At 38.8% G+C, this 17500-nt stretch overlaps 1 protein-coding gene across 2 annotated transcripts in view; it reads left to right on the forward strand.

The window, feature by feature from the left end:
- LOC121370519 (putative defense protein 3) overlaps positions 1-17500 on the forward strand; it is a 63734-nt gene that overhangs the window by 45180 nt on the left and 1054 nt on the right. The window contains exons 1-6 of one of the 2 annotated variants that reach the window (XM_041495804.1): positions 26-151; positions 259-296; positions 12145-12343; positions 12902-13074; positions 15240-15331; positions 17185-17500. The exon at positions 17185-17500 is cut by the window's right edge and continues 1054 nt beyond it. In XM_041495804.1, coding sequence (XP_041351738.1) covers positions 282-296; positions 12145-12343; positions 12902-13074; positions 15240-15331; positions 17185-17380 — 675 coding nt within the window. In that variant the 5' untranslated portion in view covers positions 26-151; positions 259-281 and the 3' untranslated portion in view covers positions 17381-17500. Of the gene's footprint in view, positions 1-25; positions 152-258; positions 297-12144; positions 12344-12901; positions 13075-15239; positions 15332-17184 lie in introns of those variants that run through there. The other variant, XM_041495803.1, reaches the window with a different exon arrangement.

A 17500-nucleotide genomic window follows, 5' to 3' on the forward strand; every position in this document is an offset into this window, starting at 1 on the left:
AGATTACCATTTCGCATCACATTTCAAACCAGAAGTTTGATCCTTTCTACAATCTTCTGTTTTGTGAAAAATCATTCGACCTTTACGGAAGCCCTATTGCATGTCTGGACAAATCTGGGGTAACTTTATTCAGGGTCTACCCTCAACTGAGGTCGATGATGATGATAACTAGTTTAACGTGCCCATATACCACTAGGGTTTCGAACACGCCCATCCCGAGTCCGACCTCCGATAAGATCGGTGGCCTGACTCACTGAGGTCGAGTGTATTGGGAAACAGTCATGAAGTTATCACAGGTAAGATTTGTTTTATTTGTTAATTTTTTAAAATTTGTTTTGCATTTTGTAAAGGAAAGATCGGGAGATATTGAAAGAAAGACTGAGAGAGAGAGAGAGAGAGAGAGAGAGAGAGAGAGAGAGAGAGAGAGAGAGAGAGAGAGAGAGAGAGAGAGAGAGAGAGAGAGAGAGAGAGAGAGAGAGAGAGAGAGAGAGACGCACGCTTGCCGTAAACGTTTTTTGAAACGTCATCCTTGCCGAATGACAACTCTACTGGTATTTACAGACGTCTAGAATGCTATTTGTTTTACGCCATGAGCAATGTCCTGCACCAAACTGTACCTGTTTGTTATAGTTATTCAGTGATGTCATTGCAGAAGACAAAAGAGAAACACGCTTAAATTTATAGAGGCGATTGCTTGATACAGGTCACTTTGTATTATACTGGATGACTTAGAAAGTAAAAAGGTGGACTATCTGGCTGTCTGTCCAGGAGAGTGGGTTAGTTGTGGTTAGTGGTTAGTAAGAGAGAAGTCGGTGTAGTGACCGTACACCAACCCACTGAGTCGTTAAACTGGCTTTGGATGGGAACCGGTACCAGGAACCAAAGCCAGTACCTACCAGCCTTAAGCTTAGGTCCGATGGCAGAGTTGTAAGAGGCCTCAGACTAGCAACTGGACAGTCGTAGAAGTCGTGAGTGCAGAAAGTTGGCCAACTGTGTCGTGACAGTTGGTAGTCTGACATTAACATAAGTTTTATAACTTATAAGCACGGGCGTGGCGAACCCAGTCGTTGGGGCGGGTAAAACACAATGGGTCGCCCGAGGAGTCTCGATCCTATAACTCAGGCACCTCAGGCAAGAGCTTTAGACACCGACTGCGCTAAATCCCGCTCCTATTATACCATTAGGTCCATCTCAGTCTAAACAACCCAACACGAGCTAAAATTCCCTCACATCGTGTGCTAAACCTTATTACACCAACAACAAAGTTGTTAAACAAGCTTACACACTTGCGACTAAAATAATTTCAGAAATAGTGTCATAAATTGTAAATACCGGTCAAACGTGTGGTTGAAGGGTGGGTGGTTGGGGGTGGGGGGGGGGGATTTATTACGATAATGTATGTAACACGACCTCAGTTCGAACAGTGGCTATATGTCATTGGGATTAAGGCTGGTAGGTACAGAGTTCAAATCCCTATACCGACCCCAGTTCAGAGTGAGTGTACAGTTCATTTTCTTATACTAAAGGGACATTCCTGAGTTCGCTGCATTGTCAGATGTTTCCGTCTAATAAAATATTTTTACATATTACATATATTTTCTTGTTTAGAATATCAGTCTCTGTATATTTAATGTGTTTCTGATCGTCTTAATATTTGTAAGAAGCCAAAACTGGATATTATCTTCAAATAATTTCGTACGTACGAAAAAAACATTATTTTAGGAAACAAAATAAAATTTAACCTAGTACAAATATTAGAACGACCAGAAACACGTTTAATATACAGCCACTAATATATTATGAACTGAATATACATACATTGATATTCTAAACAAGAAAATATATTTAATATGTAAGTTTAATCGTAGAAATATTTTATTAGTCGGAAACATCTTACAATGTAGCAAACTCAGGAATGTCCCTTTAATGCAATACAATGGCATGGTGGAATAAAGATGCATAATTCTAGTATTTTACTTTATTCCTTAATCTCATCGTAATCTAGTGTAAGTGTCGGGTACTCGGGTCCGGGTCGAGTTTGACCTTCGAGTACTCAAGTTCAATACTCGTGGAGGCCCCAACTATTATAGTTATTTGTCTGTATACAGTAGAGAAATGTAACGTGGGACTGAATGGCAGTGGTATGAGACTGATTGTCGGTAATGCTAGTCTCACACTACCAACTGTCACGACGGAGTTGGAAACTCGCCGATAATATTTTAAATGTATATATCTTATTGTTTTTAATAATCATATTTTGAACGTATATATCTTATTGTTTTTAATAATCATATTTTGAACGTATATATCTTATCGTTTTTAATAATCATATTTTGAACGTATATATCTTATTGTTTTTATTTGTGCTGACATTGTTTTAACTGTACTATATTGCAGGGCTCGAACTTAACGGCGGCACCGACGGCAATTGCCGTTGTTGAGATATAAATTGCCGTAGGTAGAGAGCATCACCGATGGCACTTTTGTACCGTCGGTAAAGCTCCTCAACAATGGCGAAATGTATACACCTTGTGTACATTATCTGCCAATATTTAACATCTGCACATTTAAAAGACGTCTACAAATAACAAGATAGCCTTTCAGTCAGATTTTATTTTCTGCAAATGTCACTTATAAAAAAATTGCCATAGGCAGGCTCAAAATTGCCGTCGGTGGACTGTTTCACCCTTTGCAGTTCTTTTAAAAATTGCCGTGGGAGACAAATTCTTAAGTTCGAGCCCTGATATTGGATTGTTTACTTTATTTGCCTTTTAGATACTTTTAGCGAATAGTCTCTCATAACTCGGTATAGAGTGGCTCGTTACAATTTATATTGCTTTTATATATATATATATATATATATATATATATATATATATCTGTCAGTCTGTCTGTCAGTTTGTCTGTTAGTCTCTCGACTTCTACGGCTGTCTGGTTGCTGTGTGAGCACTCTTACAGCGGATTTCACGTCGTATACAAATCCTACGACTGATTAGTTGTTAATCTGAGCACACCCATCGTAAGTCGGGAGTAGGGGAAATTACAACGCAACAGTCGAGTTGGCCAACTCCGTCGTGACAGTTGATAGTCTGACACTAGCATAACACAGGTAACTTCCCGAAAAGGGTTTCGGTTGCAGTCAGTATTTATTTATTAATTAATTGTTGCTATTTATGTGTTCGCTTATTTTTTGTTTCTCCAACAATATACATATAAATATTTTAGGTTGGCTGTTTTAAAGGTTATTGTTATCGACTGCTTTGACTGTTATATTAGGACGTAAGTCAAATGGTTGGTATGGCAGATACGATGCATAGTTGAACTGTTCCGGTGCATGACTCACCGCATCTTTTTAAATTTCCACTGAGCTTTATCCTGTGCAGGTTTAGATTTGTCTACCAAAACATTGGAGGCAGGGTGGTGGTAGTTCTCCTGTATGCGAAGTAGAAAGGATGTTTCCCGAGAAGTGGCAGTCTAGCTACATGCGAATCAGAATAATGTCTTCCCTGAAGGTGGCAGTCCTCCTGCATGCGAAGTAGAAATGATGTCCTCTCGAGAGATGGCACTTCTCCTGTATGCGAAGTAGAAATTATGACCTCTCGAAAGATGGCAGTCCTCCTGCATGCGAAGTAGAAAGCACGTCCTCCAGGGAGGTGGCAGTCTTCCTACATGCGAAGTACAAAGGATGTCCTCCAGGGAGGTGGCAGTCCTGCATGCGAAGTACAAAGGATGTCCTCCAGGGAGGTGTCAGTCCTCCTGCATGCGAAGTAGAAAGGATGTCCTCCAGGGAGGTGCCAGTCCTCCTGCGTGTGAAGTAGAAAGGATGTCCTCCAGGGAGGTGTCAGTTCTCCTGCATGCGAAGTACAAAGGATGTCCTCCAGGGAGGTGTCAGTCCTCCTGCATGCGAAGTAGAAAGGATGTCCTCCAGGGAGGTGCCAGTCCTCCTGCATGTGAAGTAGAAAGGATGTCCTCCAGGGAGGTGTCAGTCCTCCTGCATGTGAAGTAGAAAGGATGTCCTCCAGGGAGGTGTCAGTCCTCCTGCATGTGAAGTAGAAAGGATGTCCTCCAGGGAGGTGTCAGTTCTCCTGCATGTGAAGTAGAAAGGATGTCCTCCAGGGAGGTGTCAGTTCTCCTGCATGTGAAGTAGAAAGGATGTCCTCCAGGGAGGTGTCAGTCCTGCATGCGAAGTAGAAAGGATGTCCTCCAGGGAGGTGGCAGTCCTGCATGCGAAGTAGAAAGGATGTCCTCCAGGGAGGTGGCAGTCCTGCATGCAAAGTAGAAAGGATGTCCTCCATGGAGGTGTCAGTCCTCCTGCATGCGAAGTACAAAGGATGTCCTCCAGGGAGGTGTCAGTCCTCCCACATGCGAAGTACAAAGGATGTCCTCCATGGAGGTGTCAGTCCTTCTGCATGCGAAGTAGAAAGGATATCCTCCTGGGAGGTGGCAGTCCTCCTATACGATAATGAACATCGTAATGGTTTTGTTGTTCTGGGGCCTTATTACGAAGTTTGTTTGCAGACAGACAGACAGACAGACAGATTCTTTATTTAGGTCTCACCTTGTGCAGAGATTTAAAAACCCCCACAAGAGTTCACTAACAATAATAATACAACAATACAGCAATAAAAGTACACAAGTCAATCCTATGGTATTATGAGAGACTTTAAAACTATTAAAGACTACCAGAAATATTTAAAAAGTATTGTATTTAATGGGGTGTTGAGCGATTTATTACTATAAAGTATGGTGGGTCATAAGAGCCATCTCAGATTCTAATTAAGACAGTTAAAACAGGTTATTTTGTAAATCTAAAAAAACCAAAAAATCATATCTATCCGTTTTTAACCTTAAAGGCGCGGTACGACTACGAAATACGACGTAGGCGTAGTAACATAAAATTCAGTGGTAAAACCATGTTTAAAAGTACTATAAATAAGAAGTTTATTCCCTCCAGTTTTTCAGCGTCACGTTACAGAACATTTGTCTGATTTTGAAACCATCTGACGCTTTTCTTTCATTTTCTGTTATTGAAATTGGATTGTTAAAGGGACATTCCCGATTTTGCTGCATTGTAAGATGTTTCCGAAAAATTAAATATTTCTACGATTAAACTTACATATTAAAGGAACACACCCTAGTTACGGCTAGTTGTTAACCATTACGGCGTTGTTTTTCGCTATTAAACCCATTTTTTCACAAATAAAATTGCACTTTACTTACCGTTTATTATTTAGAATATACATTTCCATTCACCTGAAGTGTTTTTGGTAATCCTGGTTTTTGTAATACCACAAAATGCATTTTTCGTATTTCATAAAATCGCACGCCCGTCTGAGAAAAAACCGTTGAGCAGACAAGGTCTAATCTATTTTTGGTATATCACGTGACCGTTATCATTTTGGTTCGGTTTGTTTTCTCGTGCACGGTTCGCGCAATCAACATCCGATTTGTTGTTGTTCATTTGTGAGATTTTTCTTCACAGTTCGTGAACATTTTCAGTAACAATAAAGTTCAGACAAGTAAGTGTCTCAATACAAAACGTTACAAACCCTTAAAACCAATAATTACGATATCTGGAGAGGGGATACAACCAGGACAGAACAGTTGGAACATGTCCAGGAGAGGTGAAACGAACGCACCCCAAGTCTGTGAAATTTGTCGTGACGTAGGCATTGTTGTGCTTCGAGCGACATCTACCGGTGACATCAGAATACTAACTTTCAAAATTCTTTCAAGCAATTGGGACATGGGGATTCCCATGGTATTTATCGATATAAAACCTGCTTTTTCACTCCATTTGATAAAAACGTGATCTAAGTGTGTTACAGGTTTGTAGATTAACCAAATTATAATTTATTTTCGCTGGATGGAACTAGGGTGTGCGGCTTTAAATATATTTTCTTGTTTAGAATATCAGTGTCTGTATATTCAATGTATTTCTGGTCGTCTTAATATTTGTACCGGCCTCGGTGGCGTCGTGGGAGGCCATCGGTCTACAGGCTGGTAGGTACTGGGTTTGGACCCCAGTCGAGGCATGGGATTTTTAATCCAGATACCGATTCCAAACCCTGAGTGAGTGCTCCGCAAGGCTCAATGGGTAGGTGTAAACCACTTGCACCGACCAGTGATCCATAACTGGTTCAACAAAGGCCATGGTTTGTGCTATCCTGCCTGCGGGAAGCGCAAATAAAAGATCCCTTGCTGCTAATCGGAAGAGTAGCCCATATAGTGGCGACAGCGGGTTTCCTCTCAAAATCTGTGTGGTCCTTAATCATATGTCTGACGCCATATAACCGTAAATAAAATGTGTTGAGTGCGTCGTTAAATAAAAAATTTCTTTCTTTCTTTTTCTTTTCTTTCTTAATATTTGTAAGAAGCCTAAACTGGATTTTGTCTTTTTTAGGAAATAAAATGAAATTTAACCTAGTACAAATAGTAGAACCATCAGAAACACATTTAATATACAGCCACTAATATTTTATGCAGAAAAATATATTTGATATGTAATTACAATCGTTAAAAAGTCTCTGTTAGTCGATAACGTCGTACAAATTGCAGCAAACTTATGTCCCTTTAAAAGATATTCGTTGTATTATTAAAACCAAGATGGACGGCCAGATTAAAAAGAGAAACTAGCACATGATCATACGATTATTGTGTAACTTGTATTACTGATTAGTTACTGCTGAAATTAATGCTCTACATTGTCTCACTTGCACGGGTGCTAGAGTCCTGTGAACGGACTCTGATCTTGCTGGACTCAACTCGTGCCCGAGTACTCAAGTACTCGTGGAGACCCTAGTCGCATATATATCTCACGACTCCATTCTCGTCGCTCGGTCTGGGAACGATCCCCGTCGGTGGACCCATTGGGCTATTTCTCGTTCCAGCCAGTGCTCCACAACTGGTGTAACAAAGGCCGTGGTATGTACTGTCCTGTCTGTGAGATGGTGCATATAAAAGATCCCTTGATGCTATTCGAAAAGAGTAACCCATGAAGTGGCGACAGCCGGTTTCCTCTCTCAATATCTGTGTGGTCCTTAACCATATGTCTGACGCCATATAACTGTAAATAAAATGTGTTGAGTGCGTCGTCAAATAAAAGATTTCCCTCCTTCCTTCCATTCTCGTCGCATACAACTCCTACGACGGCCGTCGTATCCGATTTTAAAAAATGAATCGGGGCCCAACATATGCTGCTAGTCTGAGCGCGCACTACAACTCAACCTCACTCCAAGTTGTTAGTCTGAGCATCAACCTCATATCAACTGGATCGTCGCCAATCCACCGATCAAGCACAATACAGCATTGGTATAGGCCACGTAAAATCATCCAGTTGTGTACCCAAAAAGTGGCTTCTTAAAATAAATCAATTTATATCATATTAAAGGGACATTCCTGAGTTTGCTGCATTGTAAGATGTTACCGACTAATAAAATATTTCTACGATTAAACTTACATATTAAATACATTTTCTGGTTTAGAATATCAGTGTCTGTATATTCAATGTGTTTCTTGTCTTAATATTTGTAAGAAGCCCAAACTGGATTTTGTCTTCAGGAAATACAATTAAATTTAACCTAGTACAAGTATTAGAACAATCAGAAAAATGTTTAATATACAGCCACTTACTGTATTTGATTTGTATTATTCTATTTGATATGTAATTACAATCGTTAAAAAGTCTCTGTTAGTCGATAACATCTTGAAAATTGCAGCAAACTCAGGAATGTCCCTTTAAGATCATTTTGGTGAAAAAAAGGAGTAAAATTGCTACTAACCAAAATAGTTGCCTTTATGATACTAGCTAACCACCAACAACTAACAACTAACCAACTATCCTGAACAGACAGCCTAGATAGCTGAGGTGTGCCCAGGACAGCGTGCTTGAACATTAATTGGATATAAGCACGAAAATAAGTTGAAATGAATGAATGGATATGATACTAGCTGGTTTTATTTATAACTCTTAAATTAACATTATTTGTTCACAGGCATTTGAGGTTTATGGCCAGCACAGCATGGTTGAACCATAATTTGAAATAAGTACGAACATGATTGGCCAGTACTGATTAAAGGGACATACCCTAGTTTTAACCTGTGAAAATTAACACTAAGTTTAGTTAATCTACAAACCTGTAACACATTTGGATAAAGTTACAATTGACTGAAGGATGAGTTTATCACTTTGAAAAGGTGAAATACCCTCTAAAAATAGACAAAACCTCTATTACATAACTGGTTCTTCTCAGACGCACATGCGTTTTTAAAAATATTATAAATGCATTTTGTGATATTAAAACCAGGATGATAAAAAACACTTCGAATGTATGGAAATGGATAATCTAAACAATGAAATCTAAGTAAAGTATGATTTCAGTTATCAAAAACGGCTCTAATAGTCAAAAATATGCCTTAGTGTTTAAAAACTAGAGTATGTCCCTTTAAATTAGAAAAATAGATAAAAACTTGAAGCAAATTACTGAACAAAAAAGACAAATAAAAAACATAGTGAAAAAATTATAAATAAAAATGTATATAATTTACATTTGCTATTATAGGCTAGAATGGAATTTATGTGTTATTGTTTTTTTATTCTGGTCTTCATACGACATGTATGATTGTGTATACGTGTGTGTGTGTGTGTGTGTGTGTGTGTGTGTGCGCGTGCTCGGCATATGTATATATGCCACAAGTAAACATGGTTGGTATCATAATACAATGGAACATTCATTACATCATAATCGTGGTTCACTGGGTAGTTGTTAATCTGAGCGCACCCGTCTTAGGTCGAGAGTGTGGGAAACTACAACGCAACTGTCGAGTTGGCCAACTCCGCCGTGATAGTTGGTATTTTGAGCCCATTAGGCCCAAGGTTTGTATTAAACGCGCTCTGTCACGGATGGTTGACCTCATTACATAATTTTTTGTTAGTACTGTAGGGACAATATGACGCTATTCATATATCTATGGAAACGTACACAAAAGGGTCCGCTAAATTCATATACTCCCCCACCCCGTCCCCTGTTCAGAAAATGCACTGTTCGTACAGTATGTATTCCTCCTGTTTCAGATGGTTCGGTAACATATATACATTTGATTTGTACCTAAAAGTACTTTATTGAACCATCTACATAACCACCATATCACACTTATTATTGATATTTTACAAAAATAATTGAATTATGGGTACGGTCCATAATTCTGAGAAAAATAACGGCTATTTGGAGAGCAGAGGTGTGACGTATTATTTTGAGTCACGTGACGGGCATTCCCCGAATAACCGCAGTGCCAAAACGATTTACCAAGCTCGTGTAACGAGAACGCTTGCGACGTAGGGTAAATAGAAAAAAAAACCCAATGAAAATAAGTTATTAAAAATTAATAAAAACATGTACTGAATGATATTAAGCTTATACATTAATTTATTTTAGTAACAGAAGCATGTTAAACGTCGACAATCCCGACTAGTTAGGCCTTTGCATCTATAGGTAAATTATAGGTGTTTATATACGATGTGACTATATATACGAAGGCCGTGTCTATAGCCTCCACTAACAAGGGCTGGCTATATTCACAGCAAAAATGTATATAGGCGGTAAATAAGTACATGTATTTGATTGATCCATATTACCGAACCATCTGAAACAGGAGGAATACATACTGTACGAACAGTGCATTTTCTGAACAGGGGACGGGGTGGGGGAGTATATGAATTTAGCGGACCCTTTTGTGTACGTTTTCCATAGATATATGAATAGCGTCATATTGTCCCTACAGTACTAACAAAAAATTAATTATAATAAATAAATAAATAATGATGATGATGATGAATAAATAAATAAATAAAAATAACAATTACAAATTATCAGCGGCTGAGGTAGATTAACTGAAAGAGAAACTAACTACGGACAGTACACAAACCAACAACAGGGCTTGAACTTAATAATTTTTCACTGATTGCAATTTTGAGGCTGCTTACGTAAATTTTGTAAAAAAAAGTTAATTTTACCGTAAATAAATATGATTAAAAAGTTATTTTGCTGTATTTAGTCACATTTCAAATGCTCAAAATTGCAAGGGCCAATAAAACTCAAAATTTATTTTTTTATAGGCTACTAGTAAAGCTTAGACCACTCCCGGGTCCTCTTCTAAATTTATGTAACGTTTCTGTAACAACCGCCCCCATCTACCCCACCCCACCGCGACGTGATTTTACCAACATTATAATACAACAATTCAACCTAAATGTCAATTATTTATTATATTTTAGACTAATTAATTATATTCCAAAATATTGGCTTTGTAGAATAAAAGGTCATAGATTAAACCTGGAAATAGCTGAAAGTGATCCATTAATAACAAAAATACTAAACACTTATGATAACAAAATTATATACAATAGCTATATTACACGTATTCAATGTTCTTTAGAAAACATTTGTCATAAATGGTCCCAAAAACTCAACACTACAATCACCGAAACCATGTTATCACAATGCTTTGAACTTATACGAAAAACCACCATCGGCACTAAGACGCAAAATTTTCAGTTCAAACTTATACACCGTATATTAACCACGCATACTTACTTGCATAAATGTGGCATACTAGCAGATATTCTATGTACTTTTTGTTCGAATGAAGCGGAATCACAGAAATATTGAAAGATTCATATTGTCAGAAAAAGAAGACCAGTTCACAAGTAAATGGTATAATTTACAACTTTAGTAATTTAAAGGCGTTATTTCTCTATTCCTCTTGTTATTGTTTTCAAACCCATTGTACTTACAAATAAGTTCTAGTATACGTATCTTACACCCTTGAAACACCCATCATTTGGATAGAAACTATTGTTTCGTCATGTTTATTCTTCCTCTCCATTTTTCTGTCCCCCTATCATAAGTCTTAATTTTTCTTTTTAATTTTTAATTAAAAAAAAATTATGCTCTTCCTCTTCTTCGTTAAAAAACGTGTTGTCCTTACTACATTAGACACCCACGTAAAATAGTTAAAAACAACAACAACAAAACCTTTTGGTTGTCTATAAACCTTTCTTTATGTTCTTTATTCCCCTTCCTCTCTGTTCGCCACCCCCCCCCCCCCTTTTTCTCCCCCAATGCAAGCTCGTTTCACCTATCATTCTTGACCCTCAGATCATTTTAAAATGCGTATGTATGTATGTATGTAGGTAGGTATGTAGGTATGTAGGTATGTATGTATGTAGGTATGTAGGTAGGTAGGTAGGTAGGTATGTATGTATATGTATGTATATGAATACGGTTGTGCAGTATATGATAAGAAATGTAATGAATATAACTCCCATACATATCACATATTGTTTATATACATAATATGAAATATAAAACCTTTACCGTACCGTTATACAGGTACACATAATCATGTTATAATTTTATTATTGTTGTATATTGTAAGACGATGATTAAAGGCACCCCAACCTTGACATTGCCAGTGATTTGGGGGTAATAAAGGTTTAGAAAAAAAAGAGAAGTTTTCTGATAGACCATAAAAAAAAAAAAATAAAAAAATAAAAATACATGTAATAATAATAATAATAATAATACACAATTATTATTACTATTACTACTCAGGCGCGTGCGCAGGGGGGGAGTTTTGGGGGTCGACCCCCCCCCCCCCCCCCCCCCCCCCCCCCCCCCGCTCAAGGCCACCCGATCCCGGCCAAATATCTTTTTTTACATTCCTGTGAATGGATATGGAAGTACTGAAATGCGGCGCTCGGGGCGTCGGGCTTCTCCAGACACCTCGACCCCCCCCCCCCCCCATGCAAAATTTCCTGCGCACGCCCGTGCTACTACTACTACTACTACTACTACTACTATTATTATTATTATTATCAGCCTACTACTACCGTTTTGGGGTGGAGGGGCGGTGTTTTATCTGAAGGAGTTTTGGCTATAAAAATGTAAGATTAACGTGCGTGCATAGACGCACAAACGGCAGGCTGAACTTGTCCCTGCACGTAGAACTGGGTTAAATAATAATTAGTCAACCTTTTTTACGCTATACATTAAAACCGAAATACCACTTTGCGAACAAGTCAAAATAATTTGCACACGCGCCTAATAATAATAATAATAAAGATACCATCTATGTTTCCCCCAGATACTCGTCTGCATGGTTATGGTTGCGCTGACCGCTGTTAGCGCCTACCCACAGGGGCCACCACTTTGGTCCTGCGCAGAAATGTTCCCAACTAAGCATAAAGCTGATGCGCAGACGTCTACTCCGATCGTCAACATCACACTGACAGATGCACAAGGAAACGAAACGACGTCATACCAGGCTGGCGATAATATAACAGGTACCGAATGTCCAATTGTGGATTTGTGATTTTTTTAAAAGTGACTATCTCTTTCCCGTTAACACGGAGCCTTTTTCAATATTTACCTTTGTCTAACACCCAATAGCCGATATATAGGGCTATTTTTATTTCCAACTAGTGCACCATGACTGGTATATCAAAGGTCGTGGTATGTGCTATTCTGTCTATGGAATGGTACATATAAAAGATCCCTTGCTGCTAATCGAAAAGAGTAGCCCATGAAGTGGTGACAGCGGGTTTCCTCTCTCAATATCTGTGTGGTCCTTAACCATATGTCTGATGCCATATAATCGTAAATAAAATGTGTTGAGAGCGTCGTTAAATAAAACATTTCCTTCCTTCCTTCCGATATATAGTTTTGTGCTGATGTATTGTTAAACATCCATCCATCCATCCACCCATTAATTAATTAATTATATGATAATTAATTAATTAATTAATTCATTCATTCATTCATTCATTCATTCATTCATTCATTCATTCATTCATGCCATTAATACTGTAAACCTTCTGTGGGGTTTTTTTTTTTCATTTCAGTGACGGTGTCAACAGCGGATTCCCAAAATAGCGACATGTATTTTAAGGGTTTGTTCGTGCAAGCAAGACGAGCTAACTGCACGTCTGACAAAAAGTCGGAACCAGTAGGAACTTTCATCATTGATTCAAATAGTAAATTTTTGAAGACGATGGACTGCGAAAAAATGTCCAAGGTTAGATAGTATTCTCTAAGCGAAGAGTATAGTAATGGTTATGTTAGCTATGACAACTACGCGCTTTTATTATTATTTTTACAGGCCTCGGTGGCGTAGTGGTTAGGCCATCGGTCTACAGGCTGGTAGGTACTGGGCTCGAGAGAGGCATGGGATTTTTAATCCAGATACGGACTCCAAACCCTCAATGGGTAGGTGTAAACCACTTGCACCGACCAGTGATCCATAACTGGTTCAACAAAGGCCATGGTTTGTGCTATCCTGTCTGTGGGATGGTGCATATAAAAAGATCCCTTGCTGCTAATCGAAAAGAGTAGCCCATGAAGTGGCGACAGCGGGTTTCTTCTCTCAGTATCTGTGTGGTCCATAGGTCTGACGTCATATAACTGTAAATAAAACTGTGTTGAGTGCGTTGTTAAATAAAACATTTCTTTCTTTCTTTCATTATCATTTTCATTTGATGATTGTACAGTCCTGATATTAAACATGTGAACGCATGAGGTATATTTGAAACCCAACCTTCTAGATACAACCTGTTCTATCCAAAATGGTTTTTTTCTTCTAATTTTGGAGGCTTTTGGTTTATTTTTTATGTGTGTATGTATGTGTGTGTGTGTGTATGTGTGTGTACATGTGTGTGTATGTGTGTTTGTGTGTGTGTGTGTGTGTGTGTGAGAGAGAGAGAGAGAGAGAGAGAGAGAGAGAGAGAGAGAGAGAGAGAGAGAGAGAGAGAGAGAGAGAGAGAATGGGAGAGGAGGAGGAGAGAGAATTGGTGGGGGTTTTGTAAAGTATAAAAAACAAAATTGCTATTTTATATTTATCTTCTTTAATTCTGTCTTTGTTCAAACTCACACACTCTCTCTCTCCCTCTCTCTCTCTCTCTCTCTCTCTCTCTCTCTCGTCTCTCTCCTCTCTCAATCTCTCCCTCTCTCTCCGTCTCCTCCTCTCTCATGTGTGTGTGTGTGTGTGTTGTGTGTGCTGTGTGTTTGCCCGAATGTGAATATTGTCCCTGAGAGACCGAATGAGGAGAGAGATTTTTTCCCTTTGGGATAGAGAGAGAGGGGGGGGGGGTGTAGAAATTGTGCACCACAACTGGTCAAAGGCTGTGGTATGTGATTTCCTGTCTGTTGGGAAAGTGCATATAAAAGACCCCTTGCTGCATTAGGAAAATGTAGCGGCTTTCCTCTGTTGACTAAGAGTCAGAATTACCAAATGTTTGACATCCATTAGCCGATGATTAATTAATCAAGTGGTGTCGTTAAACAAAACAAACTTCATCTTCTGCCGTTCGAGAGCTAGACGGACATTTGGACGATTATGATCGCTCTCTCAGCTAGAGATAACTCTGTAGCTAAAACATGGAATTGCTGTCTGCTGCCTACCATCGGGTAGGCAAAGATTCCCGTTCTAATACACCAATAACCCTATGGTTTGACGTTAAATACCATTACATTGATAATTTTCGAGTTCGCTGATAAATATTTGACATATTAAATTCACTAATACACACACTGCAGGTCGAAAACCGTCACCACCTACGCGTTTGACAAGAACATTGTTGAGAGAGCGATCATAACCGTCCAAATGTCCGTCTAGCTCTCGAACGGTGGAGTACTCGGGCAACTTCCGGGAGTGCATGACTCGACACCCCTATAAATTTGTATCGCCGTCGTCTAGCCCCTACTCCTGCTAAAATTTCTGCCAATGCGTCTGTTTATATTCAATTATAGACGGCCCTAACCACTATGTTGGTCGGAAATGTCTTAAAATGGCCGTAAACGCAGGACAGAGCCTTTAACTTATACATAACACAATCATTAGACGTCTAAATCTGACCTGACCATTGCAAGGGGCAGGGCGTAGTCCAGTGGTATTTAATGTTAGCTTGATACGCGATCGGTCTAGGATCGATTCCCGTCGGTGGACCCATTGGGCTATTTCTCGTTCCAGCCAGTGCAACGTAACTGGTAGATCAAAGGCCGTGGTATGTGCTATCCTGTCTGTGGTATGGTGCATATAAAAGATCCTTTGCTTCTAATGGGTTTCCCCTCTTAGACTTGGTGAAAATTACCAAATGTTTGACATCCAATAGCCGATGCTTAATAAATCAATGTGCTCTAGTAGAATCGTTTGACAAAATAAACTTCTTTTGTTAACCATTGCAGAGTGCTGTAGCCCAAAAGGTCAGCATGAGGCAGACAACCCAGACATTCACTTGGACCGCACCCAGCTCCAAAGTAGGCCATGTGTATATACAGTGAGTTATGATACGTTTCTTTATTATACCGGTATTTGTTTGTCCGTCCGTCCGTCCGTCTCTCTCTCTCTCTCTCTCTCTCTCTCTCTCTCTCTCTCTCTCTCTCTCTCTCTCGGCCTCTCTCTCTCTCTCTCCCTCTCTCTCTCTCTCTCTCTCTCTCTCTCTCTCTCTCTCCCTCTCTCTCTCTCTCTCTCTCTCTCTCTCTCTCTCTCTCTCTCTCTCTCTCTCTCTCTCTCTCTCTCTCTCTCTCTCTCTCTCTCTCTCTCTCTGTGTCCACGCCACCCCCACCCCCCGCAATCAAACATTTTTTTTCTTGTTTTTGTTTACTGTATCAATTTTTTTTTTTTTATCCTACTGCCCCTTTTCTTTTTACTCCTTTGTTCCCGATCTGGCAATTCCTCCTATCTTTCAACTTCTTTCGCTGTCCACCTCCACATCCCAGTCCTTGTCTCTCCAACTGCGACAGGTGCTTGTCTCTTGTGGCTATCCGTGCCCAACACCTGTCATTCCCCATCAGCAGCTTTTAGCTGTGGGCTTAGTCTGACCACTTCGGAGAGTGTTCAGCAATTATTTCTGTCATTGTTAAGAGGCACTATGCTCCCCTACAACCGGCGATCGTTAGTTAATGCCGTGGATCAGACTGTATAAAATTTTATAAAATCATAGATACATACATAGTGTGCAGGTTTGATAAAAGAAAACACAAAACACAAACAAGGCATCGCAATGATTACATAATGGCTACACAAACAATAATAATGGCAATAAAATAAATAAATAGTAATAATTTTAAAGATCCATACTTTATTTACTACTTAAGAGAAACGTTTTGTTTCATTTATACACTTATGTACATGAAACAATATTTCTTTATTGTCTTCTTCGCTAAATCTATTGGCTGAAATCTTTGCAATGAATTCCAGAGAGTGCGTCTTTGCCTTTCATATAAAATGCATTCACAGAAAAAAATGATAATTTTTTTCAAAATTGTACCCACCACTGAACGAGGAATCAGTGCTAAGACCAACTCGATATCAGTCTGCTTTTAAATCACTACACCTATGTCTTAACTTGGTATGTAATACATTTTCTCTTCTATTACCAAATGAATAGTATGGCGCAACGCATGGGAAATCGGGTTTTATTGCTTTTTTAAATGAAGATATGTTTTGACAATTTCGAATTTCAGCCCGTAGAAGTTTGTCCCACCTTATCTTGCAAGCAATATTTTACACACCATGCAGCAATCTGCTGACTGCTAAATCAATGAACAAATAATAATTTTCAAGACATAAATTCAACCATGCAAATTTCAGCTGTATAGTTTGTTCTTATGACGTTTTATGCTCTTATGCTTGAAAATAATAAATAACGCGACTCAATAGATTTACGTTTTTTGTCGTAGGCCGATTGTTGGCCCGAGTACTCTGACTGTTAGAGAGCTAGACATACATTTGTAATGAGAGCGTATAACTGTCCAAATGTCCGTTTAGCTCTCTTACAGTCTGAGTAGGCCTACTCTGGCTAGCCGATTGTAAGCACGTGTGAACTTTTGATTGCATCAGTTATTTAAATGTTTCTGCATTGTTGGTTGAAATAACAATTAAATAGGGGTTTTTTTCAACTAATAGTTATAACAAAATTACAAAGCAGTTCAAAACTATACTAATAAAAGTATGAAATAATCATCAAAAAGAACCCATGCTACCTCGGAGTCTAGGGTCAGTTTGGGTGGGTTTTTATTTTATTTTATTACAATCAATTGATTTATAGAAAGGCAATACTGCGGCTTTTTTTCTTTCTTTCTTTCTTTTCGGAGCTTCTTTCTTCCTTTCTTTCATTATTTCTTTCAGAGCTACGATTGTGAAGAACGTTAAGACGTTTTGGACCGGTGTAGCGTCAAACTTTCTGAAAGATAATGACGACAAAAGCAAGCCACAAGTCTGTCCCGTGCGCAAGAAAAATGCTGCTAACGTCAAAACACCCGTCGTTGCTGTTGTTGTTCTAGGGCTTTGTATCAGCATGGCCAATTTTGTCTCTTTCTCATAGACTACTCTGTTTACAAATCAACTGTCTCACAGATGAGAGTCCTTAAAGACTATTTTGATATCGTAAATATATCATCTTAATTTAGTGTCATTTTTAAAACAAATTATCCAAAAATATGTA

This window comes from Gigantopelta aegis, chromosome 4 (genome assembly GCF_016097555.1).
Source record: "Gigantopelta aegis isolate Gae_Host chromosome 4, Gae_host_genome, whole genome shotgun sequence".
Taxonomy (NCBI): Eukaryota; Metazoa; Mollusca; class Gastropoda; order Neomphalida; family Peltospiridae; genus Gigantopelta; species Gigantopelta aegis.